General features: G+C 54.4%; 2 protein-coding genes and 1 non-coding gene across 10 annotated transcripts in view; 1 reads left to right on the top strand and 2 right to left on the bottom strand.

Annotated features, from left to right (window-relative positions):
• Positions 1 to 8,622, bottom strand: part of MECR (mitochondrial trans-2-enoyl-CoA reductase) — a 30,809-nt gene extending 22,187 nt beyond the window's left edge. For 3 of the 5 annotated variants that reach the window (XM_037149281.2, XM_053660417.1, XM_037149280.2), the window contains exon 1: positions 8,410 to 8,622. In XM_037149281.2, coding sequence (XP_037005176.2) covers positions 8,410 to 8,585 — 176 coding nt within the window. In that variant the 5' untranslated portion in view covers positions 8,586 to 8,622. Of the gene's footprint in view, positions 1 to 53; positions 174 to 2,182; positions 2,408 to 8,409 lie in introns of those variants that run through there. The other 2 variants (XM_037149283.2, XM_053660418.1) reach the window with 2 other exon arrangements.
• Positions 6,959 to 7,063, bottom strand: LOC119052537 (U6 spliceosomal RNA). Its single transcript, XR_005083135.2, has one exon. It is a non-coding gene; the product is annotated as a U6 spliceosomal RNA (small nuclear RNA).
• Positions 8,623 to 15,426: 6,804 nt separating the features above from the next.
• The window catches only part of PTPRU (protein tyrosine phosphatase receptor type U), a 75,860-nt gene continuing 65,526 nt past the window's right edge, over positions 15,427 to 25,760 (top strand). For 3 of the 4 annotated variants that reach the window (XM_037149284.2, XM_053660412.1, XM_053660410.1), the window contains exon 1: positions 15,427 to 15,602. In XM_037149284.2, coding sequence (XP_037005179.1) covers positions 15,530 to 15,602 — 73 coding nt within the window. In that variant the 5' untranslated portion in view covers positions 15,427 to 15,529. Of the gene's footprint in view, positions 15,603 to 17,591; positions 17,865 to 25,760 lie in introns of those variants that run through there. The other variant, XM_053660411.1, reaches the window with a different exon arrangement.

Here is a 25,760-nt window from a genome sequence, read left to right as displayed (position 1 = left end):
TTACAGAAAACAACTCAGTCGCTTTTGGGTGTACGGAGTGGAACTTTACTTACCCATGCAGACCCAGAGGAGGCAGTCTCCAAATTCTGGGCCCCGATCAGTGGGGAAAATTGCTTATATAGGGTGAGGGGGCAGTCTGTCACTCAGGCCATTACTTCTGGTGAGAAAGCAGGAAGCAGCTTATAGAAGCAAGAAAGCTGAACTGCTGATAGGAGTTAATACGAAATTCTTTCTTACTTCCTAGTTACTTAGTTACTTGCTCTCCCTGATCCTGTTGACTCAGCTGCTAGCCCCCTCCTGGGCAGGCTATTAGCCATTACATTCATCCTATTGATTCAGTGGCTAGCTCCCCTCCTGGGCAGGCCACTACAAGCTGGCCATACCTCTGTAAAGGATCGCTGAAAGGAAGACAATTTTTCTGGAAAATTCAAGTGAATTTAATTCAACAAATATTGATAGTCCTACTAAGTGTTAGGTATGGTGCCATGGGGCTTAAAGATGAAAAAAAATCTGCCCAGGACCTGATGGTGTGGGCAGTCACACAGAAGTGCTGTCTCTGAGGCAGGTGCGTGGTGCTGACAGCGGCTGAGGTGAACCAGCTGCAGGAAGACAGCAGAGTGAGCAAAGGGGCTTGGGAAGAAGTGACAGTTTAGTTGAGGCTCGAAGGATAAACAGGAGTTTACTGGGTGGACAGAGTGAAGGAGGACTTTCCTGCCAGAGAAAGTGGCACAGAAAACGGCCAGGTGACAGGCGCAGTGCAGAGTGGAGCTGTGCAAACAGGCAGGATCAGACAGCCCAGAGCACAGGTGGCAAACACATGCCAACCGCCCCCCAGCCCCTGGCTGAACCCGGCCTTCTGCCTTGTTTTATCCGCCTAGCACCTTGTTTCTACCTGGTGGCAGCTCCGAGCTCCTTGCCCCTAGTTAAGGAGTAGTTACGTTATACGGTATTAAATTACATTGGGCCCTTTGAAGGCAACTGCAAGGCTGATGTGGCCTCCGGTGAAAATGAGTGTGACACCCCTGACCTAGAATCTCTTATATGAGTAGCACTGATGTCACCTGGTAACCAACTCCATGTGGGGGGACGGAGAAATCTTTGATGGCTCCTGGGCCCGTGGCTTGGGTAATTGGATGATGACAAGGGACAAAAGAAGAGTGCTGTGGACTGGGGAGAAAGCTTAAAGCAGGCCCCAGCCGAATGGCATGAAGTCTAGGGTAGTGAACATATTTTGGGCGATGGCTGGACAATTAAATGGCAACTAATGTCGACAGTTTACTAAGCTCCAGGCATAGTGCTTAACATTTTATATACCTGGTGCTGTTTAGTCCTCAAAACACCTGTCTGGAGAATGTTGTCACTCTAATTTGCATACAGGAAACTGAGGCTCAGAAGTTAAGTAACTTGCCCAAGGTGAAACTGTTAGTAAGTGGCAAAACTTGACCTGAAGCCTGACTCCAAATCTCAGACTGTAGAACACTAGGCCTGCACCCCTCCCGCTGTTTGTGGACTTTTGTCCTGGGAGATGTTATTATTAGGTCTTCCCTGGGGTGCTATTCGTTTGGGAATGGCTGCCCACTAAATCCCCTTTATAAGATCCAGACAGCAGAGCAGAGTCATAAAGGTTGTGAGAAGTCCTCCAGTAAAGAAACCCCTGTGGCTCCGAGCAATCAAAGCTCCAGGAGTGGGCTCAGCTGGGAACACTGTCACACAGCTCGCGGAGGGACTGCCGGCCCCCAGACAGCGCTTTGAGAAGTGCTGCACCGGGCTCCAGCCTGCTCCCAGCTCTCTTCTTTGTCTTCTGGGTGGCCTGGCTGCTCTGCGCTAGGTGACATCCACAGAAGTGGGAGGGGAGGAGAATGTGATGGGGACGAGGGTCTAGGACATGGAAAGCTGAAGCCAAAACACAGGTGGGTGAGGGCGGTGGCAGGCCCGACATACACGCTGTGCGCCCGGGGGAAGGCGTGTTGGACCAGCCGAGTCTCACCCTGGGAGACCAGCCCAGGCCTGCCCTGTGGAACGCCATCAATACCACAGACACCGCTGCTCCTGCAGAGTTCTAACAGCGTCGTCAAGGATACCAGCCTGCCAAGACAGGAAGGAAAGCGGCGCGAGTCTGAGTTCCAGGAGTTGGACCTCTGGTGTAATGATAGCAATTTCTTCTTGTTTTTTTTAAACTCACCAAAGGAACTGGTGGCTGTGCAGTGGAGCACACATGGAGTGCCCAAACACAGCCTGGCTAGCTCTCAAGTCGCTTCCCCTGGACGTCCAGGGCCTTCCCCTGTGAGGGTGATGGCGCCACGCAACTCGGAGGGACGCCACTGCCTCCACTCAACAGATCCCGGGCTGGATAAGGTCACAATGGCTCCTTTGAGGCTGCAGCTGTACACCTGTGATGCCATGTGAACTACAAGGGAGACAAAAGCAGGCCGAAGAAAGAGCCTTTTGAGAGGGGGAAAAAGAGGCCAGGGCTCTGGGGACTGTTCAGTTAGATCTGCTGTGTAAGGCGGGCACTAGCCAGCGCCGTGAAGATAGCTTTCCCGCCTTCCGCATTTAATTAGCAACCATTTGTACTTATCTTGCATCTTCCACTCAGTCCCCTCACACGGGTCAAAATTATTTTGAGCACAACGAACAGGCGCAGGGAGAGAGTCAGAGAACATGGACACTTTCTCACCTGCTCACTATGGACGGCAAAGAATGTGTCCCCTCCCAGGGGACACTGGGTGGAGGAAACTGACATCTTATGTGGCTTTCCCTGGCCTGCCTGCAACCCCCATGGTTACAAACAAGTCTTCTCCTGTGACTTGGTCAAACGCCTGCTGTGCTGGATGGACACAGTTGTCCTGAGACTTGATTAATAATTAATAAGCAGAGCCTGGAAATCTCAGAGAAATGAAGTTCTTCAGCTCATCCCCCAGTAGGGGATGTTGGGGGCCTTGATGCGGGGGGGCTCCACAGGAGTCCTTGGCCCTCAGGGAAGCTCCCTTCCCCAAGCCAAGCTCATCCGTCCCACGTCTTTTGGTGTGATAGGTGCGCCTGCTTCCCTTCCTGCCTCAAAGAAATCTTGCTCTCCTACCATCCAGGACTTTTTGCTCACTCATTTTGAACAAAAGGGAGTCAGAGACTTGGGGCAGCTTCTGGAAGTTTCTACCCAGGGTTGGCAAAGAAACCTTCTCCCTTCTCAATCCCCTACTTTTCTGCAATTAAGATGAAGCTTACAAGCCCCGTAACATTCTAGTCTGCTGACATCAGGACACTTGCTTGAGGGGAGCTGCCGCGTCCCTGTTGCTTGCTTTGCTGAGGCCTAACTCTCCCTGTTGCTCCAGAGAGCAAGACCGGGCCAGGGCAGGCGGCGGGGTCTCTGCCTGCCACTGCTTTTGTCTCTGATAGGTGCAAAGGTGACTGAGCAGCCCCTGCCTAGTGGGCTGCCCACTGGGTAACCAACTGATGGCAAAGGGGGCCTTGGTGAAGTCTTGTGCCCAGGACCACAGATTTCTAGCCACAGCAGTGTTCCCCGAGGTTGCTAGAGCAACCACTGACCAGCAGGCAGTCTAAGGCTTGCTTCAGTTTCATAGAATCGTCAGGGCAGGATAATTGTTGGATCAAAGAGGATTTGTGTCACCTAACAACTTCCATGGCTGCAGTACCATGTTGAAAACACTGCTGAGGCCTCCTCTTGTCTGGGCAGGAAAAAGTTGTTGGGCAGCATGGGGTACAGAGGTGTGTAGGGTTTGAGGTATATAAATGAGGGAGCTGTTGAGGGTTTGTCATCGGCAGAGAGGATGGAAGGTGGAGGGGACAGCACAAATGCTTGCATTTACCACTGCTGACTTTGGTCAACCCCTTTATCAAAGAAAATGAAAAAAGCAAAAACCCAAAAACAGAGACTGGAGAGATTTCCTCACTGTAATAATGAATGGCAGTGTGGAGACCAGAACCCCGGCCAGTCCCCTTGACACACCGGAGCCACAGACTAATCTCTTATCCGCTTTGCTTTTCCTTCTCTAACCTGAGGACCCTGCCACCCATCCAGGGTGGGGATGGCCTGGAACTGTACCAGAGGGCTGTTGGAGCCGCTAGGCGAGGGCCAGACAGCGCAGTAACTTGGGGTCGCACTGGGGGGCAGCATTCCCCCCAGACACTCTGGACATGGAGAAAACGCTTAGTCCCCCAGAGGTGTGCCTGCTGGGTTTCGCCCTTAGAGGCAAGAATGAGCAAGTGGGGGGAAAGGGCTTGGCCCTAAACCCCGCAGCCTAGTGTGGAGTCCAGAGGGAAGGTGATGTTCAGGTGCCACAGGACGTAGAATCCAGCCTGAGTTAGAATCCCGCGAGCGCAGGTTGGTCCCTCTGTGCCTGTTTCAGCAGACACCTCCCTCAGAGGGTCACTGATGGGCACTTACTAAGTATTTGTTTGTCGCACACACCACGTTTTCTCATCTCTTCCCTCCGGTATTTGCACATGCAGGAGCCCTGCCAGGAACATTTCTGTACTTTCTCTCCTGGACTAGATGGCAAGTTCCTGAGGGCGAAGACCGCACGGACCACCCCTCTGCGGGCTCGGCGCCTAGCACTCCCTAGGCCCTCTGGGAATGAATGCAGGCTAACCTAGTGAACTCTGTCCGCCCCCCTTCATTCAGGACCACAATAGAGAGCTGCAGGAGACAAAACAAACAAAATCCCGGTTTTCAACAGGACGCCAAACCAAAATGCTAATTTTTTTCAAAGTACCAGAATTCTGTTTTATAAACCAAGTCACCAGCACAGAGTTTGGGGTTTGAACACTGACATCAACTGGAAAAAGAAGAAATGTGTGAGAACAGACAGCGCCCTGCCGTGAGAACTCCCTGCGGCTACACCGCCCGGCCGCCTGCCACCTGCTCCCCGGATTCCACACAGCCAGCACAGTGGCTGTGTCTCGTTTTGTGCTAGCAGCAGCAGGTGAGAGCCATGACGACCAGGACGCTGTTCTAGGAAAGCTTCAGGATCCTGAAAAGAGGCAGAGACGAGGGACAGCATTCCCACCATCTTCCCCAGGGTGCACCGTCCTTCCTGTGAAGAGCAGACCTATAGCTCCTCTGTCTCTTCTGACCGACCTCACTCCCAGTTTCATCCCCCATCACATTCTCAAAAAACATGTGGGATGATCGTCATGGTTTCTTCGGGTCTATGTCTGTATCAAGGACTTTGAATAAAGCAACATCCTAGTTGTATGATTTTGGACAAGTGCCTTTCAAGCTTCCTGAGCCTCAGTTACCTTGTCTGTACAATGGGGATTACAGTGACCACACTGGGGTATTTCATTAAATTCCATAATATATGTGGAGAACTCAGTCCCATGCCTGCCACATAGCGAGTACAGAATACATGAGAGCAGCTTTCACCATAAGGCACAGCGCATGCAAACTTCTGAAAGGGAACGTTCAGAAACAAAAGGAAAGGGAAAGACACTGGAGAGAACCTGGAACTCTACGCAAGGGGTAATGGCCATGCGGGCCTCTGAAATTTCTAGAATGTTTATCACTCTCCCATGTCATTGTTTGTCCTGCACGTAACTTCATTTAGATCAGCAGTTCACCTCTTTAAATGAAGAAGGCCCAAATAAGTAGGGGAGTTCACTTTGGGGGAAAAGAAACTCTACAGTATCAGGGGAAAAGACTTGGTAGAGGAGGGTAGAGCTTAGTTTGGGGGGCGGCAGAACTGAAGAGAAGGCCATTCGGAATGTTGAAATGAGAACAGGAGCTCCCTGGAGGACTCGCTTTGAGAAGTTCCCCAGCCCCTCAGACCCGAGGATTCCTCATCCCCTCCCTGCTGCTCCCAGCACTCGGTGCAAACGCCACAAACCGCACGCGTCTGGGGAACACTCTGCTCAGACTCAGTGGTTCCAAGACCCTACCTGGTGTAACCTGACCCACATACCCAGTCACTGGTATGTTTAAAGGACACCTGATCCTTTCTGTGACAGTGCGGATACCCTATCCTATCCTCCCAAGACATGACTACAAAGAGAATCCCAGCCTCTGGCCTCAGTCCAACCCTGATCAAGCCAAGTTGCCTGAACGGGAGTCAGAAGGGAAAGCTGCCACTCCGAGGCAGAACTGCCCACCGGCCTGACCGTCCACATCCACAGGGCAGCGGTGCTCAACCCTGGCCTGGCATCAGAGTCGCTTGGAGAGCTTTAAAAAACACAGATTTCAGGGCCATCCTAGCCTTACTAAGTACTTCAGGGGTGGTACCCGGGAGTATGTAGTTTCTAAAAGTGTCATAGGTGACTGAGATGTGAAGCCAGGGCTGAACACAATGGGTCATGGAAGTGTCATGTTTTGAACTTCTAGGAATTTCCCAGGGCTCCACAGGAGACAAGACGGTTGTCTTTTTTCTCTAAGTGGCATCTGCAGCAAGCCTGTTTCAGTGTCCCTAGCTCTCCAAGAGGAGATCAATCAGGAGGCAACTGCCCTCAACTGCCCAACCTTCCCAGAGGGTCCCCAAACATTGGAGATGCCTTCCTCATCACCACAGAACACAATAAAAGGTGTGCTTCTTACTGAAATCAGACACAGATTAACAATGTGGCCCCAGACCAGACACATAAGTCACAAGCCTGTGAGAAGAAAGACTCTACATTGTTCCTGTCTGGGGCTCATTTTTGGAAAAGGTGTGATCATCAGAGATTTACTAGATCGTTACAGCACAGTCCTTGGGGTAATTTATTACTTATGACTGATATATAATTTGGGGTGTACTGGTGATTTATTACTCATGATTAACATACACTTTAGGGTTTACTGGTAATTTATTACTTATGAGCAACATACAATTTGGGGTTTATTGATGAGTCTTCTCAAAATTCTTTTGGTCACAATTCAAATGGATGTGGCTAGGCTGAGTGAATGACCTTGAATTTATCTGCAATGTATCCCCTCTGGCTGTCCAAACATCCACCTTGTCTTTTTTTTGGTAAAAATATGGAACGCTTCAGGAATTTGTGTGCTGCCCTTGTGCAGAGACCATGCTAATCTTCTGTATCGTTCCAATCTTAGTGCATGTGCCACCGAAGCCAGCACTAGGGCCTGTATGTTAACCGTGAAGTCGTCCCCTGCGCCTATCCTCTGGAAAACAGTCCAACTATTTGCTGGGAACCAGAGCTGCAAACAAGGGGCTGTGGGAGTGTAGGCACTTTCTGACACCAGACTGATCTCAGCTGGTGAGCACTATGAGCTGTAAAAGTACTATCTCCATTTTTAAAGATGATGAACCCAAGGCTCTGAGAACCTTGGTAACTTGCCAAACACAGCTAGGACAGCGGGGGTCAAGGGTTTGACCCCAGGTCTTCTGAATTCGGGATTGGGGCTTTCACCTTAGCTCCACTACAGTCCACACTCGCCCTCATTTGAGGAGCTACACAGGAGATTTTCAGGTTAGGTTTCAGAGCACTACAAGGCGAGTCTATCAATAAACCGGGTCGTAATCTTATCGCTGGTATAGGGTCTTGCCTTCATTTTGCAAACACCCAATGTCCGTAAAGTGCAATGAAATCAGGTGTGCCTGTAGTTACTTATGTGCAGATTTATGATGGTTGACAAGTCACATACTGCCTTTATCAGCTGTGAGCAAAAATCATGGATTAAGATCTACCAGAATTTTTGGAGGACATTATTATGAAAGTAATGAGGGCTCAGAGGAGCTGAGCGTCCTGTCCAAGATCAAACAGCTATTAATAGGAGGAGTATGCATTTGACCTCAGGTCTGCACTGACTCCAAGACAGGAGCACTTTGCAACTACAGACACGCATTCAAGGCCGTGGAGAGGAAACCACAGGAGGAGGCGTCAGAAGCTATGGCTTCCCGTTTCTGTTCCAATCTTTGTTAGTATAGCACTTTGGACAAGTCTCTTGTCCCTTGTAAAATGGAAACAATGACCTACTTTACTGAGAAGTGAAGATCCAAATGGGTGTAAAAGCATTCTGAAAATCCTCTCCAAAAATAATAGAAGGTAAGAACGCAGTTAGTCGGACCTGGATTCAAATTCCGATTCTGCCCCTTATTGGCTGTGTGACTTTGGGCAAGTGATTTTACCTCTCTTATGCCTCAGTTTTCTCATCTGAAAGTCAGACTACGTCAAGGACCTAGCCCAAAGGTTGTGGTGACGATTAAATGAGAGCCTCCATGTACACAGGGGTTGCCTGACATACAGTACTTGACCCATAAACGTCAGCCACTGCTGCCGATAAAATTGTGCCCCTCGGGTCTTTAACTTCTTAGAAGCACGGGCTTTCCAAGCTTCCAAACGTACCCTGGGCCTCAGTTTCGGTCCTATTATTCGCTTCCTTCCCGGCCCCCTTCCCCACAGCCGTCTTAAAACCCTACAAGAACCACAGTCCCCTTGCCCCGGTTCGGCGCTGTCTCTTACTCGACGACCTTGGTTGGGTGCCCATGGTGCTCATAGACCAGCGCCCGGACCCGGGAGGGGTCCGCGGATGCAGAGTAGGCGGTGATAGCAGACAGGCGGCAGCCGGGGGCAGGTAGCAGCCTCCGCCGCAGGAGAGCCGCGGTTCGCGCCAACCACCGAGTGCGGCTGACCCTCATGTTCACTCCAAGAACTCGTAGCCGGACGCCGGAATACGTCATCATCCGGCGACGGCGCGCGCTGGCGCCCCGCCCCCTGCCCCTCCCCGTGACCGCGCCCCTTGCTCCTTTTAAAGGGCGGTCCCTCTTCCTCCGCCGCCAGCACTGTGGCGCCTTGTGAGGCTGCGCGGGAGGAGAGGGATGCACGGTGGGGGTACTGGAGGGAGTCGCGAAGATTTCTAGCCCGCCACAGTTGATCTCCCCACAGGGAGCGCCTGAGACGGGCCCAAAGCTATGTCTGCAGTCTTCGATCTGCTGTTTGATTTCGGGGAAGACATTTCCCTTCCCCGGCCTCAGTTTCTCCCTCTCCCCACAATTTGTAGAGAGCTCACTGTGCCCAGGCCATTAAAGGCATGATTTCATTTAATCTACACTTCTAATAGCACAGGGAGGCAAAGCTGAGTTCCCTACACTGAGTAGAGTACATATAAGCTGATGTGGAGGCAAGAATACTGGCTTTGGAGTTAGAAGATTTAGGTTCTAAACCCAGCCCTGCCGCTTCCTAGCTTGGGAACCTTGGGCAAATGACTGAAACGCGGAGTCTGTCTTCTCCTAGGAATATGGGAAAGAATATTCCTCCTTCAAGACAGTCGTGCGGATAAGATGAAACAGTAGAATAACGTTATTGTGGACCGGGGAGTGCCTTGTAAAACGCGGCATGTTCAGTTGTAAGAGAGGGTTCACAAGGAGGAGGGCCCGCTCTGAAAATTCTCGGTTTAGAAAACGATTAAGTAGGACAATGGAAGTGCTTTGTAAAAAGATGTAGTCCAGTAACGACACTAGGTCATGTTTTTGGTGGAGTGAAGACATGAGCTGAACTAAAACCCCAGTTAAAGGGTAGGAGCATGACAGAGTGCACTGTTGGAGTGGAGGAGAGAGGGAGGGGTTTGGGAAGGGGGCTGGGGAGGGGTTTTTGGAGGAGGTGCTGTTGGAGCCAGTTCTGTGACTCAGAATCTTCCATGTGTACAAAAAGCACCTGAGGTTTCATCTTAGTCCTACTGTGTTAGAGTCTTGGGCAGGTCTTCAGGAACGTACATTTCTTACAAGCTCTTAAGAATATTCTGAGGCAGGTGGCCCAGGGAAGAGGCTTTGAGAAACACTGAGCCAGGGCTTTGAAGGGTAAGGAAAAGTTCCTTCCTCTGGATTTTATGGACCCAAAGCTCTTTAACTCAGAGCCTTTTCTCTGAGGAAGAGAAGAAAGCAAAGTGCCGTGTTGAAGGGTGCAGATGCCGGGCTCTGGCCAATCTGGGTTTGAGTCCTGGCTCAGCCACTTTCTAGAACCACTTCAAAGTGATTTTGGACAAGTCTCTTGACCTCTCTGTGTCTCCATTTCCTTATCTTGAAATGAAGGAAATAATAGCATCTGTTTCAAGGCTGTTGTGAGGATCAAGTAAGATATTATTCACTTCACTTGGAGCACTGAGCAAAAGAATGCTTGGCACACGAAAGCTTTTGCTGAATGTGTTTAGGGGGTTACTGTGAAGGGTAAATAAGAGATATCACCTGTAAAACATACAGACTAGGGCTTGGCTCATAGGACGTGCTCAAAAAGTGTTTGTATTTGCTTTTATTTTTTTTTTACTGTGCTTAGTAATTTTAGAGAGAGAGGAAGGGAGACGCACAGAGAGAGAGAGAAACATCAATTGGTTGCCTCCCTTATATGCTTCCGACTGGGGATCGAACCACAGCCTAGGCATGTGCCCTGATGGGGAACTGAAATGGCAACATCTAACCAACTGAGCCACACTGAAAAGGACTGTACTTGCTTTTATTATAGAGCAAGTTGGTGTCCCATGATGGGGGAAAGACTTGGGTGCATACTGCACTTACATGCACGCCCACACACATTTTCAGCCTTGCTTATCTTCTATTTTCACAGTGACACACGGGGTGACTTCTCTTGTAAGACTCCCTAGGGGACATTGAGCTGTTGACATTATCTTCTCTACCAGATTGGCTCCCCTCAATTCTGTGGGAAGCCTGGCAAGTCTCCTCCTTGGGGCTGGTCTTAGTCTCCTCCATCCTGGTTGCCTTCACCTTCTGTTTAGGCCCTCAGCTCTCAGAACTGTGTCAACAGCTTCTCCCTGAGATCCCTTCCCTTTTTTCTGCCTCCCCAATTCCTTTAGAGAGAACCAGAAACTACAGTTCTTTGTAAAACACCACTAACAGTTGATATATTAAACTTAAAATTGTAAACAAAACTGCGATTCTGTGCTCATTCCATCATTCTGTCACACTACTAACATTTACTGAAGTCTTCAGAAAAATGTATGGTGGAAAGACACCTTAAAGCAACAACAAAAAATTATGTTCAATGCACTTAACTTCCATTTTTGCGAATTAGAAAAATTATGACTAGTTTTAATGCAATGGTAAAACCCCTCACCTTGGCTGGAGGAATGCCGGGGTCCCCCTAGGGACAAGTTTGAAAACCATTGATCTAGGGGGTTGAGCCCAATAGTCCTGGGCTTGCATCAAGGCCTTTGCATTCTGTCTCCCACACTGACTTTATCTCTTACTGTTGGACAGTGCACAGCCCATGATCCAACTGTACCTGATACCCACCTTTCTCGGAACTTACATGTCTCGTGTCTTTATTCAGCCTGCTCCTTCTGCTTGATATGGTTTTCCCTGCCTTGCGTACATGGGAAGCTCCAGGTTCACACATTATTTGTTGGATGTTATTTCCTGAATCCCTAAGTTGAGTCAACCCCTGTTGCCTTTGTCTTTTCTCTGGGTAGGTGTTATGGCCTTTAGGATGTAGCCTCTCATTTATTTATGTGCCCATTTCCCCCTCCAGGCAAGAGTGCAACCCTGTTTGGTGCATCTCCATGACGCCAGCACCCAATATGGGGCCTGGCGCAGGGTTGGGGTCATAAATATTCCATGAGTTGAAAGTAATTGGATTTCCTCATGGCCTGGCCCTGCCTGTCGTGCTGCCTCCTTTTCCTTAAATTTGGGTCACTCAGGGAAGGACTTTTCTTCTTCCTTCTCTCTTCTCTCTAGGATTAGAGAAGTTTTATAGTCTTTTTCAGGTATAGCAGAATGTTCTCTTTTCACTTGCCCACCTGTTGCTTGTGTTCCTTCTCTTCCCACCAGAGCCCCTGCCCTGTAGACTTCCCTGCACAAAGACCAGAGGGGCATGGAATTAGTCCGGTGCGGGTTTGTGTCCTGGGCCCACCACTTACCAGTCGTGTGACCTTTGGCAAGTGCCCTATACCCTCTGAGCCTTGGTTTCCATGGTGCACCTCTGTCAGAGGCTCCTGTAAGCGTTATCTGCAAACAGCGTCATTCTTGGTTGTCCCTGCCGTTCCCCAGGTTTCTCTCCGTGACTTTTGTTTTCTGGGTTGTACCTTCTGTCTCTTCTCTGCTCCAGCATCTCTCTGTCTCCATTTCTTCCCCATCACCAATTCCTTTTTAAATAAGGAATTTATTTATAGAGAGGGGGAAGGGAAGGAGAAAGACGGAAAGAAACATCAGTGAGAGAGAGAGAAAGACACTGATTGGTTGCTTCTTTTACATGCCCTGACCAGGGAACGAACCCTCAACCCAGGCATGTACCCTGACCATTTGATTCCTGACCAGGAATCAAACTGGCAAACCTTTTGCTTTGTGGGACCACGCCCAGTTGCCAGTCAGGGCCTTATCACCTTTTTCTTGCTTCTCTCTGTCACCCTGTGACTCTCTTTCATTCTCTGCCTCTGGTCCTTGCCTGCTGTCTTTTTGGCCCCTTCCTAGCTCAGCCTGGAGCTCGTCGGGGCTCACCAGAGAGGAGACCAAGAGCCCAGGTGTCCTCAGTCCTGCCTCCTCCAGGCCAGGGCAACCTCAGTGGTGCCAGCCCCAGTGTGGAGGCAGCAGCCAGTGGAGCCAGTGCACAGGAAGGGCCTGGATATGCCTCGAACTGCTAGGCACTGTTCAGTGTCACTGACCACCTAGTTAGATCCATCTGCTTCCAGGGCTTTGCACTTCCTCAGCCTGTGCTCCCTTTGGCTGCTTAGGGAGCAGTTCTTCTTCTTCTTTTTTTTAACAGAGATCAGAACCTTTAATTTTTCTGCTTTATGTTTCAGTGGCTTCCCACTGCTCTTATGGTTTAATCTAAAGCCTCCTAGTTTTCTGTGTGACCTGCAGGCCCTCCCAGCCTTAGAGCTGCACCCGACGCCCCTCTTCTCCCCACTCACTCCATTCCAGCCACCTTGGCCTGCCTGCTCCTCAGACGCGCCAGCTTCTCCCTTTGCGCGGGCCGTCTTCGCTGGCTGCAGGGCTCCTCACCAGTGATCGCGGAGGCTCCTCCGCATGCTCCAGGCTCAGCTCAAATGTCACCACATCACTCGCTCAGGGAATCCCTCTCGGATCCTTAACTAAAGTAGATCCCTCCACCCCTCCAGTTATTTATCACAACACTCCATTTGTTTCTTTTAGAGTACACATAGAAGATTGTAATTAAACATTAAACATGTTTAATGTGCCCTGGCTGGTGTAGCTCAGTGGATTGAGTGTGGGCCTGCGAACCAAAGACCGAGGTTTGATTCCCGGGCAGGGCACATGCCTGGGTTGCAGGCCAGTTCCCAGCAGGGGACCCATGACAGGCAACCATACATTGATATTTCTCTCTTTCTCTCCTTCCCTTCCTCTCTAAATATAAAGAAATTAAAAAAATGTTTAATGCATGTTTGCTATTGGTCTCTCCCCCTACAATGTAAGCCACATGAGGAGGGCAAGGACAATGTCTACAGCCACTCACTCATTCATTCATCCATTCACTGTTTATTGAGCACTAACTACATCCAAAGCACTGGAATATAAGACAGAGTCCTTACCCTTAGGGCGCTCATGTTCTGGGGTGGAGACAAATAATGGGTATGTCATATAGTAGGTGCTCTGTTTAAAACTGCCACTCCCTGCTTTTCCCCTCACTGTTCTTCACTCCCATTTCTCTGGCATATCGCTGTCTCATATACGAGAGAATTTGCTGCTCTTGGTTGTTTATTTTCCTTGTTTTCTCATTGCGTATAAGCTCCATGAGCGTAGGGATTTTTGTCTGTTTTATATCTACTCTTTGACACATAGCAAATGTTGAATGAATGAATCAGTATCCAGTAATTGTTGATTTATTCCAGATGAAAGGCAGGTCTCAGCCCCAATTCAACTCAGGCTAGATGACCTTGATTCACATCTTGGTGCTGCTGCATGCTGACTGCTACTGCCTAACCTTTGAAAAATCACCTCTAGCTCTGTATCTCAGTTTTCTCAGCTGCATAGTGGGAATAGCAAAGCCGAGGACCGGACAAGTCCATGCGGGTTGAGCACACAGAAGGTGTCTGGTCTTACACAGTAACGCGCAACTGGTTTGTGGTCATTGCACAAGGGTTTACACTGGGTGGAAGCCCTAATAATACTTAACCTGTGTGGCCAGAGAGTAGACTTGAACCGATGAGAGTTCCTGAGGGAGGTGGACCTCATAGAATGAAAAGGAAGAGCTTTTTAGAAGCTAACGTGGCAAGGAGAAATAGATGAATCCACTGTTTCAGTCGAAGACTTCAACACCCCTCTGTCAGAAAAGAACATTTCCAGCAGGCAGAAAATCAGTGAGGACATAGTTGGACTTGACAACATCATCAATCCACGGGATATAACCGACATTTACAGACCACTCCACCCAATAGCAGGGCACCCCTTCTCCTCAAGCTCACCTGGAACATTCCCCAGGACAGGCTACATTCTGGGCCACAAAACACAGGTTGGCAAATTCAGAAGAACAGAACTCAGTCAATGACTACTCTCAGAGCACAATGCAGTTAAACTTGAATCATTAACAGAAAGAGCTGTAAAACCCCCACATGCTTGGAGATTAAATAATACACTTCTAAATAGCACATGAGTCAAGCAAGAAATCTCAAGAGAAATGTCAAACTACTTTGAACTCAATGGAAATTAAATGAAAATAAAAACACAGCTTATCAAAACGTGTGGGATTCAGCGAAAGCAGTGCTTAGAGGAAAATGTATAGCACCGAATGTTTATAGGAGAAAAGAGGAAAGATCTAAAATCAACCATCTAAGCTCTTGCATTAAACTGGAAAAACAAAAGGGCAAATTAAATCCAAAGGAAGTAGAAGAAAAATAATAAAAATGAGAGCAGAAATGAGTGAAATGGAAAACAGAAAATCAATAGAGAAAAACCAAACAAACCAAAAGCTGTTTCTTTAACAAGATCAATAAATAAGTAAACAAGCCTCCAGCCAGGATAACTAAGAAAAGAGAGATGACACAGATCACTAACATCAGAAAGGTCCCACGGACATTAAAAGGGCAATGAGTACTATGACCAGCTCTAAAAGTTAACATTCCAAAGACCCAACCACCAGCTCTTGGCAGGCAGTGAGCTTCCTGTCCTTCAAGGGATGCATGAGTGCGCATTTGTAGGGGCAGAGGTGGAGGGGGTGCAAGCATCAAACGGGACAGAGAGGTCGGGGTTTCTTTGGGTCTCTGTCCCTGAGGGCACTGTGTGAGCGGTAGGCGTGGACCGTGAGCATGCTTGCTTGAGAATGTCGGTGTTGGCTCGCTCAGTGCGGAGTCGCGTGGAGTCCAGGCCCACTCGGGACCTCCAGGCGGGATGGGAAAGTGGGGGTGGGGTGGGGTGCAGGAGTGGGGGAGGGGAGCGCCCAGGCAGCCTTAGACAGGATCCAACGCCAGATCCCGAGGCTGCCACCAGGGGGCGCCTCGAGACCGCGGAACCCGAGGCTGGGACTGACGTCAGCGCCCCGCTTGCCTGGGCTCCCGCTCTGGACTCGGCGCCAGTCCCGGTCCGCTCCGCGCTGCTCCGCTCGGGCTCAGGCTTGCCTCGGGCTCGGCTCCGGCTCCGGCGGCGCCCCCCGCTCCAGGCTCCCGGGCAGACGGCGGCACACCATGGCTCGTGCCCGGGCTCTCGTCCTGGCGCTCACCTTCCAGCTCTGTGCGCCCGAAACCGAGACTCCGGCAGGTAAGTGCGCGTCGGTCGGACCAAGCTTGCCCTGCGGAGTCCCCGGGCCCGTGGCGCAGCTCGGAAGAAAGTGTGAGTTTGGGATGACCGGGCATTAGGAGCTTGCTCCCGTGTGTGTCTGAGTGTCGGATGTGCGATCCCGGGTTCATGGTGTTCTGTGTCTGCGACTGTTGTGTATCCATGAGTTGTGTGTGTAAGAAAAGGTGCTGTATGTGTTGTGTGTCCGTGAGTTTGTTGGAGTGAATGTTGTGTACATCGAGGCATTGGGCACAGAGGGTCTGTGTGTCTCCCTGTGCGTAATGTTTGTGCAGCCAAGTAGGTTGTGTGTCCGTTGTGTGTGCATCTGAGTTTGTGTGGCTGGAGTTGCAGCTGCTTAGTGTTGCATTTGTTTGCATTTCGTGTGCCGTGACGGGGCATGACTGTTGTGCCTGAGCATGTGTCGTGTGTTATACGTATGACCGGGAGTGCTCCGTGGATTCCGCCCGCGTGCGGATCAGAGAACGCGTGTACGTGTGCGAAGGCGTGGGAACGGGCCCGGAACGTGCGTGTCCGTGCGCTGTGTGCGAGTGGGAGTGCCTGGGGTCGGTGGTGTGCTCCGTCGGGGGCCGCGTGGGTCCCAGTGAATGCCAAGTGACCCGGGAATGCGTGTGCAGGAGCGTGTCTGGAGCGGATGTGAGCGTGTGAGTGTGTCCGTGCGTGCTGGCTGCGTGTCCAGGAATGCGGTGAGTGTGGCTGAGTGTGTGCCCGGGGCCCGGGGCCGCCCAAGGGGCAGTGGCAGGGTGTGTGTGTGCGCGCGCGCGCGCGCGGGTGGCGCGCGGGCCCGGAACAAGTTGTCGCGCCGGTCTCCCCCGCCCCTCCCGGGTCAGGCCGGGCTGGAGGCTCCAGAGGGAGGGATGGGGCCCCCGCGGCCGCCGACTCCGACATGTCGGGCCGATTGTTGTTTCGCAAGTTCGGCGCGGCGCTGGCGGGCGGCTGATCCGAGCCGGCGCCGGGGCTGCAGGGCGCCGGGCGGGCGGCTGGGAGAGCCCCACGCAGGAGGTGGACGCGAAGGGAGGCGGGGAGGGCTGGGACTGCAGGGGCTCTCGAGTCGGGGGCCGGGCCCGTGCGGGGCTGCGACGTCCGGGCCGGGCAGGGCCTGGCTTTCGGCCTCCGGACAGCTCCCCCTCCGGTTGCTCGCAGGAGGCACCGCGGACCACGGGGTCTCCCGGGACACTCCCTTGGTCGACTCCGCAACTTTGTCTCCCCGCCGGCCAGGACCTCCGCGTGTGTGAGAGCGTGTACGCGTCTCTATGCTGTCTGCTGTGCGATCGCGCTGTCGCTGGGTGTGTTTCGCAGGCTGGCGTCCTTCGGGGTGTGTGTGTGTATGTGTGTGTGTGTGTGTGTGTGTGTGTGTGAGAGAGAGAGACAGAGAGAGAGAGGGTGTGTGTGTAGGTGTGTGTGTGATCGGATTTCTACGCGTGTATCTGGAGCTTGTGTCTGTGGGCACGTGTGTGCTGCGGACCGTGTGTCGGCTGTGTGTTTGTGTGCGTGTGTCTGTGTGCCCCCACCCCCGAAACCCCCACATCCCACCCTGAGGCCTGGGATCCCAGACTGTGGCCCCCTCCCTCTGAGTTGCGTTCGACCCCTCCCCTGGGGCGGGGTGACCAAGCCGCCTCCCCCACTCCCACCGGTTGGGCGGTTCCAGCCTGGTACCCACCCAGGGCACTGAGTAGCAGGGAGAGGCCCGGGGCAGGGATCAGCACCGTGTCGGATCAACACGTGCCTGAGCTACCTCGGCCCCGGCCCCGGCCCCGAGAGAGAGACTGCTTTTGGCCGCCTGCCTCTGAGAACCGGCCTCCCCGGGATCCAGTGCAGGGTCCCGCCGTCCTCTCAGGCCTTCCGAGCGCTGCTCCTAGGCTCCCGGCTCCCACTGGGGACTAGCTCTCAGGCTCCGGGGCCTTAACGCACAGTTTAGCTTTGACCTCGCCAGGCCTGAGAGGATGGCAAGTCGACCTTGCTCCCTGTCCTTCCCCAACTCCTCCCTGGTCCCGCGGCAACTCTGTCCCCCTCCCCCACCTCCAGATTAAACCCAAGGGGTAATATGCTTCCCCACCCCTATCACCTTCACCTTGATTCCACGAATCTTCAGGTGCCCCAACTCCCGCCAGCAGGGATGGTTGTCAAGAACTGAGGTCTTGGGAGTGAGACCTGGAGCAAAGTACTTCCCTTCTTCAGGCCTCAGTTTCCTCCTCTGCTTCATGGGCATCATCATAATGGCACGTGGTAGGTCGAAGCAGAAGGTTCCAGCTAATAGTGGCAGGGAAGGAAGGAGGAATTTGACAGCTGTTGCGGGGTGCCCCTGGGGCTGTGATTTGAAGCTCTGGGACTTGTTTCAAATTCTGCCTCCAACACTTGCTGTCCTTGTGACCTTGGGCAGGTCAGTTCACTTCTAGAGTTCCTGGCACCCGTGTTGCTATTGCTTTACTGTTAGAGCTTAATCCAGAAGCTCTTAGTAGAAGGGGTGGGGTCAGCCCTGCCCCCAGTCTATGTGCAGCCACCCTGGGTCCCTGAACGCCTTCTGCGTCCCCCTCCCCTCCTTAGTCTGGGTGGCGAGGCCTCTCGGCCCTGTAGATCTGGCAGTCAGTCTCTTCCTCTGCATCCTAGCTCGTTAGGGCCTTTTTGTTGCGAGAGATGTGGACAGAGCAGGATGAGGGAGAGGCTGCCCAGTGGTTTCAGGTTGGGCAATAAAGGCTTGTTTGGGCAGCTGGCCCTTCTCCCTGTGGCTGGGGGAGGGGACTCCGCAGGTAGCAGTGAAAGTGGCCAGGGTGGGGGTGCCCAGCTCCTGGGCAGCTTCCTGCCCAGCTCAGGTGTCAGAGAAAATTCAGGGTGGGCACCGTGCTTGCTCCAGGCACGCTGCCACCCTCCCATGCTTTCATCAGCTAGGCCAGGCTTGCAGGGCTGGGTTAGCTAGAGTTGCGGGCTGCCTTGTGCTCCCTCCCTCCAAGCCTCTGCCTGCCTCCCCATGCATCCTACCCTCACCCTCTCCCAGGGCCTCCCATCTGTCCCCATCTCTCCACCCTCGGCCATCTCTCACCTGCAGGAAGGCTCCAGCCTCTTCCTTCCATCGCTCCCTCCATGGTGCCAGGGAGCTTCCTAAAATGAAATACAAGTCTGGAGCCCCAGTTTGAGACCCTCCGAAGGTGCCCCATTGCCTTCAGGGCTAAGTCCCTCTCCTTTGGCCTCGTTGTCTGCTCTAGCTCCCCGCTGCCTGTCCCGCCCCACCTCATTCCATGCCCCTGGCCTCTCTGACTGATGTTCTGGCCAGTCTGACCCACTTATCAGTGTTCCCTAGACGCCCACTGCCCTCTGTCTCCTCTCTGCACCTTGGCACTCCCTAACTCCGACTCTTCACTTGGTGAACCCCTCCCTTCCTCCAGCTGTCAGCTCAGCTGGGACCCCACATCCCGCCTGCAGTCTTCCTCATTACTCCCTGTTCCAGCCCTGGAAGGAAAGGGGGGTTGATTGGGTTTTTTATACCATTGTAATTATTGTAATTACAGTTTATTGGTTCGTTTTCCTTTACAGACCATGAGCTGTGTGAGGACAGGGACTGAGTTTTTAGCTCCCCTCTGAATCCTTAGTGCCAGGCAGGAGGCCCACGTGCTGAGTGAAGAACATGTGGCGTGACACAATGAATGAAGTCCAGAGGGTCACATTCTGAGCTGGAGGTGCCAGATGGGGGCGCAGTGATTCCACTGAAAGTCAAGATTAAAGAAGTTTCCCTTCAGGAATCTGGAAAATTCTGCTGGGGGATGATATGGTGTGTGAACAGGCCATGAAGAGAGTGTCGTCTGGAAGCTGTGAATTAGGCAGGTTCAGCCCTGGCAGAGGGGACGGGAGCAGGTCGCTGCCTGCCAGCCCCTCCCCCAGCGTCCCCCACGCCTCCCACCTCCCGGCAACCCCACCCCCAGCAGCTGGCCAGGCGTCAGTGGACAGCCCTTTGTGCTGGAGGCCTTGGCGGTTGGTGAGAGCCACTGCGTCCCAACCGTCACTGAGACTGCCTGGGGTGGAGTGGGGAGGGGAAGACTCCCTCAGTCCTCCATCTTGGAGTGGGCAGCTGGGGTCCCAGCCTCTGTGCTGGCTGCTCGTGAGCCTGAGGGAAGTGGGGAGGGCTGCTCCCCGTGGTGACCTCTGCAGGTGGGGCGAGGCAGCTGAGGTGTGTGCAGGTGCGATTCTGGCATCGGAACAGTCAGAATGGGGAGTGTGTGTGCGTGTGTGGGTGACTGTGGCTGTATGATTCTAGCCCGGGGCACAGGACATATGTGTGGCCTGTCAGGGTGTCCGGCCATCTGGTTACTCTGTGTGCAAGGATCTGAGTTCGGAGGAGGGAGGCTACCAGCTGCTCTGAGCCTTGGAGATCTTGATGCCAGGGTGTCTGGGTATCGAAGTGTTAAATTCCTGGAGTTTGGATGTGGGGCTATTTGGTGGCTGTGTTTCAGTGTCTCGTGTGGGTCTCCCAGTGCCGGGACGTGAAGGGTCGGGGTATGCCGTCATAGGATATCCCAGCCACTCTGTGTCCGGTGGTGGGTGTGCCCGATGTGGGGGAGTCCTAGGGTCCATGGCTGTTCCGGTGCAGGAGTGCTTCTGTGTCGGGTCCAGCTGGGTGTCTGGGTGTGCGGCAGGCAGCGTCCGGACGGCGGGGTAGGGGCTCTCTCTGTATCCAGCACTGGGGTGCACAGCAGGCATCGGACTACCTGTGTTTGTGAGCCTGGCCAGGGGCGCCCTGTGGTTGGGGAGTCTTGTCTGTCTGTTCAGGGGTGTATGTCTTCAGGAAAAGGGTGTGTGAGAGCTGGCTGGTGACTGCGCCCAGCTGTGGACCAGGAACTGGGACTGTGCCAGCTCAGCTTGTGACGCCCCTTCCCTGGGGCTTGCCTTTCGATCCCCCTTCAGACCCCAAGGCCGGGAGCCCCTGCAGGAGGCCCCAGTGGCCCTGCATCCCCATGTGTGGTCATTCTAGAGTGGCACAGCCCAGCAGAACTTTCTAACCCAATGGAAGTGTTCTCCACCTGCACTCTCTAATACGGTGGCCACGCAGTCACATGCGGTCATTAAATTTAAGTTTGTTGAGATTCAAAGAAAAACTCAGTACTTTAGTCTCAGCAGCTGAATTTCAAGTCCTCAAGAGCTGCGTGTCACTAGTGGCTGCCATATTGGTCAGTGCGGGTGGAGGACATTTCTGTCACGTGGGAAGTGACAAAAGGGGCGAGGGCTGGACGCCTCGGGGGTGGAATGGGTCTGGATGGACCTTTGCTCAGGGGCTGTTGAGGAGGTTCCACAACCTCTCAACCGAATCCACAACCGAATCCGCCGAATCCACAACCCCTGCTCCTCAGTTTCTTCCCTACACGGTCGAAACAGCCCCTCTTTGGTCTTTATTCTGCCTCCGGCCTTCCGGTGCCTCCGTGGCCTGGGGACCTGCAGGACTTCTCTTGGGTGGACACAGGATCCTGCCATGCTGTGGCCTCAAGGCTCTCCAGCACCCAGGGGACAAAACCCTAACCCTCATGGGCAGGCGCAGCCCTGTGTGGCCCAGTCCCTACCTTCCGTGACAGTTTCATGCGGTGGCCCCCCCCCAACCCCACGCCTCCTTCTCCGGACCTTGTGCTCCGGGCTCGCCAGGCCGGTGCTGGTCCAGGCCCCTGCCCGGGCCCTCTCACACGCTCCACCCTGCGTGAGTCGGGCCGCCTCGCCTGCCCGGGCCTGCCTACTCGCTCAGCCTCCAGGGTCCAGCTCCGATGTCACTTCCCCAGCGGAGCCTTCCCGGCACGCTTCCGGCACAGTGGGTCAGAGTTCTCCCAGACGCCCCTGTGACAGTTCGCCACACTTGTTTTCTGTCTCCTTCCCTAGCAGGCTGAGAGCCCCCGAGGGCAGGGCCGAGTGTCATCTCCTGTCCCCAGGGCCTTGACCAAGACAGGTGCCACTCGGTGTTTGCATCCGTGTGAGCCCCTCAGTACACAGAGGGGCTCGGTGGTGGGGATGGAAGGTGGAGCTGGGGCTCTAGGGGACAGTTATGGGGGGGGCTGGCAGGCCCCCTTGGCCGGCTCTGGCAGGGGCCACCATTGCCTGAGGAATGGAGGACCCCTCGGCTGGACACCACAAGAGGGGCAGTTACCACTCAGGAGGTCTTGGAGGACCCTGGGGGTGTCGACCCCAGGACCTGGTGGTGAATCAGAAGGGATGAGGAGAAGGGGCTTAGAGAGGTCCTTGAGGTTTGGCGTTGATTACAGAGGCGTGTGTGTGTGTGTGTGTGTGTGTGTGATGGGGCAATGGGTGTTTTTGGGACACAGCATGCACGTGAGGTCAAGACTGCAACCGGGGGTGGCATGATAGCTGGGGATTGGGGGACAGCTGGGGGGCGAGAGGTCACTAGTGATAAAGGTACATCTGGGGTGGGGACAGCTGGGAGTGAGGGCGCAGGGGGTGCTGGGGACAGCTGAGGGCTGGGGGATGCGTGAGGGACAGAGAGAGGGCGATGGAGAGCAGGGGTGCAGGACAGCAGGGGGATAAGAGGTGACCCTGGGAGGCGTCGGAAGGCCATCTGGATAGGACAGATGGGTCTCATGTGGGAGAGTGGTAGACGCGTCGCTCAGAGCGTGCGAGTGTGTGTGTGCGTGCATGAGAGCACACGTGCACCCTCGTGGTCGTGCATGTGTGTAAATATGCACTTTACCTACAGTGTAAAGACCCTCTGGGCTCTAATCCCGGCTCCACCACTGCCGGCCGCTCAGCGCTTGGGCCAGTTACCAGGCTTCCCTGGGTCTGAAGTGTTTTCACTGGTGAGGCGGGTGATTCCAGAACTCGCTGCCTGGGGTTGTTGTGAGGGTGTAGTGTGTGTGTGTGTGTGTGTGTGTGTGTGTGTGTGTGTACACACGTACTTGTGTGCAGTTCAGAACAGGTCCTGGCCCACAGTAGGCACTACCTGTGTCAGCTGTTATTATGTGTGTGTTCTCGGCTTCTGATGAAGTCGTGGCCTGCGAGGGGCCACGGGGTGGGGAGGCCAAGAGTGACCAGCAGGAGGGGCTGGGGCCGGCTTGCCTCTCGCTTCCACTCTGCTTTTCATCCCACTTGCCACCCGCCCTGTGCCGGCGCCTGACCCAGGTCTCCTCTCTGTCTCTGCCCTGCTCTGCCTTGGGCTGGGGCCAGGGGATGTGCTGAACTGTCCAAAAGCTTTTTAGCAAAACCTCAGTTCATTGTTTGCCTGCCAGTGCGCTGGAACCCTGCTCAGACATAAATACCCAGGCAGTGTGCTGCCCGTCCCTGGGGTGGCGGTGGTTTGTCCTGGGCTGGGAGGGTCACTGGGGTGGAAGGTGTTGGGGCTTGGGGGTGGAGTAGAGGGAAGCCCGCGGGGCAGAGAAGGCCTCAGCTCCTAACGCGTGGGGCAGCCAGCTCAGCCTCCCGGAGCTTTGGGCACAGGTGTTCCCAGGGGCTTGGGCTCGCTGCTCCCCGGGCCTCACGGGGAAGCACGTGCGGCCCTCCCCACTGCGGTGGGCCATGCCTTGGCTTTACAGTCATAACTGTGCTGTGTTGTGGCCCTGGACCGCTTCGAGTGTGTGTTCTCTGGGGTCCCTGGACCCAGGGACTGGGCCACCCTGCACCGCATCTCAGCCCTGCGCTGCGGGACTGTGCCGGGACCCTGCACTGCGTGTGTCTGTAGGCCCCGCCTTCGCACGGTCCGTGGGGCCGCACCTGCACCCTGCAGCTGCGCCGCTGTCCCGTCTGGGCCGTACTCCTCTCAGATCTCACTGTTGCACTGGGCTGTGGACTCTCCCAGGGTTTGGGCAGAGCTCCGAGCAATGCACCACTGTGCTGTGCCAACAGATGGCATGCCTCCACAACCCTGCGTCTGCGCATCACACGGCTGCTCTGCGCCGAACCGCACTGGGTGCGAGCCTGCGCCTGGCCCAGTCCTCCCCTGGGCACCGCTGCCTCTGTAACGCTGCCTGCCCCCCGGGACCCACACCCATCTCAGTGCGACTGCTGAGGTGCCTGCTGGTGGCCTCTCCCAGGTTTCTGCTGGCAGCCCCAGCTGAACAGCTTCTTTGCATGGAACGCCATCACCGTGTGCCCCTCTGCCCCTCCGTGCATGCTGCTCCGGGGTCCCGGTTGATGCCACAGCTTGGGGCCACCGTGTTGGGCCCGGGGAGTGGCCTGGGTTTTTGTGGGCCAGTTTGTGCCACAGTCTACCCCCGTCCTCGCGTCTACACCTACCCTGCTCCTTGGGACTGTGTCGAGCTTGTATTCCACACCCAGCAGTTCCTTCTGCACCACAGGTGTCCTCTTCTTCCCGGCGTCTCTGTGCTGTTCCCATGCCCGCAATGGACACATCCTTTCGTAGACTGCACAGAAGCCAACCACGTGCCTGCCCCCCATGCTGGAGTCTGCAGGGGGAGAACTAGTAAGGCTTGAACTTAGTTAGCACCTGGGCATTCCCCCAGACACCTGTTTCACTGCACTGCTGTGCTGTGCCTCTGTGAGGTTCTGGGTCATGGCCGCGATGGATGGGGCTCCTCTACACTGCATCGTGGTGCTGAGCGCTCGGGCCGTGCTGGTTCAGGTGTGTGGGCTGCGGTCTGTGCACGCGTGTGCCCTGCTCCCCCGAGTCGAATAACTGCATCCTGCCTCTGCGCGGTGTGGAGCTGCTGCTTGTGCCCTGGGCACATCGCACTGTGGGGCCACATAGCTGCTCCCTCCACGGAAAGTCAGCAAGGGAAGAGCTTCCCGCTGCACAGTATGTGCACAGCCCTCTGCCTCTCTACTCTGCTCTGTGTTTTTGTGTGACACTGGGTGTGTGCACGGCAGGGGTCTGTGTACTCTCAGCCCACCGTCCCTCTGCACAGCCCCGTCCTCCATTCAGTCCTTTGCCTCCCCGTGGAGTCTGGCCCCATCCTGTGCCTTCCCTTATACTGCCAGTGGATCGGCCCAACGGTTAACCTTGGGGTTCGGGGCGCTTATTGGTCAGGGAAATGGGGAGTGGGTGTGGCTTCCCTTTCTGTAGTTGGCGTCCTTCTAGCCTCAGTGGCGATGAAGGATGTTGTACCGCTGGCCTTTGAGTCAGCTGGCCTTGGAGTTGACCTTCCTGGTTGCAGCTCTGCTGAAGCCTGTGTGATCAGAAGGTGGGCTATTGCGGCCAGCTCTGCCCTTAATTAATTGCTCATCAATTATTCAGGGCTCTGGAGGGCAGTTGCAGAGAGCCCTGGCTGAGGTCTGTACGTGATGGTCTGGACAAGGAGGTTGGCAAAGTGGGCGGGGTCAGGCCTCTGGGCTGGGGTCATGCATGGTCCTGGAGCCTGGTGGGGTTGGTTGGGATCAGACTCTTGGGGAGCATATTGACCTTCCAGTCTGCGCAGGGCGTGGGGATTTAACCTCGGTAAGGACGAGGTAGGGGTTAGATGGGTCCGAGCTGGGACTTCGGCTGGGGTGGAGAACCTGGGACAGGGCTGGGGAACCTGGGACAGGGCTGGGTGGGCAAGGCTGACCAGGGGTGGGCCCGTGCTGGCTCCAGGTTTTGGGTGAGGGATGCCTGAAGTAGAGGTGTGGCTTCGGCTGATGCCATAGGCCTGCGTTGTCACTGGGGTGGTGTTCGGGTTCCCAGGCCAGGGCTGTGCTGGGATGGGGTGTGACCCTAGTCCTCAATTTGTAATCTTCTGGGAGAGGTTTCCTTTCTCCCGGGGCCGCCCTTGGGGACCGGATGTTCTGTTGACAAACTGAAGGGAACACAAATCTCATGGCATACAAACTCTGCTCACCGGGGGCCTTCCGAGTCCCCCAGTGGTGGCTGGCAGCTGCGGGTGGCACAGAGTACCACCCCTGCCTGGCGGGGAGGGGAGTCTGAGCTCATGTGCTTGTGGTGCTCGCACGCACGCGCGCACACACACACGTATGCATGCACACCCCCCCTCCCCCATGCAGCTCACCTTCCCCTTAGGCACGTGCATACTGCTGAATATGCACACGAGTGTGCCCCTACACACCCACCACCTCGCAGCACACGCCCGGGGGACACTGCTGGGAGACAGCCATGCTCGGTCTCACTTCCCCGCCACGGCATTGGTGCTCTTGTGTGTACTCACTCGAGGGGGATCAGAGTTCTGGAGGCGGAGTCGGCAGTGACCTGGTTCC

This window comes from Artibeus jamaicensis, unplaced genomic scaffold (assembly GCF_021234435.1).
Source record: "Artibeus jamaicensis isolate MK-2021 breed Jamaican fruit bat unplaced genomic scaffold, CSHL_Jam_final scaffold_847, whole genome shotgun sequence".
Lineage (NCBI taxonomy): Eukaryota > Metazoa > Chordata > Mammalia > Chiroptera > Phyllostomidae > Artibeus > Artibeus jamaicensis.
Note: the sequence above shows the minus strand (reverse complement) of the source record. Positions and strands in the feature narration are given on the sequence as shown.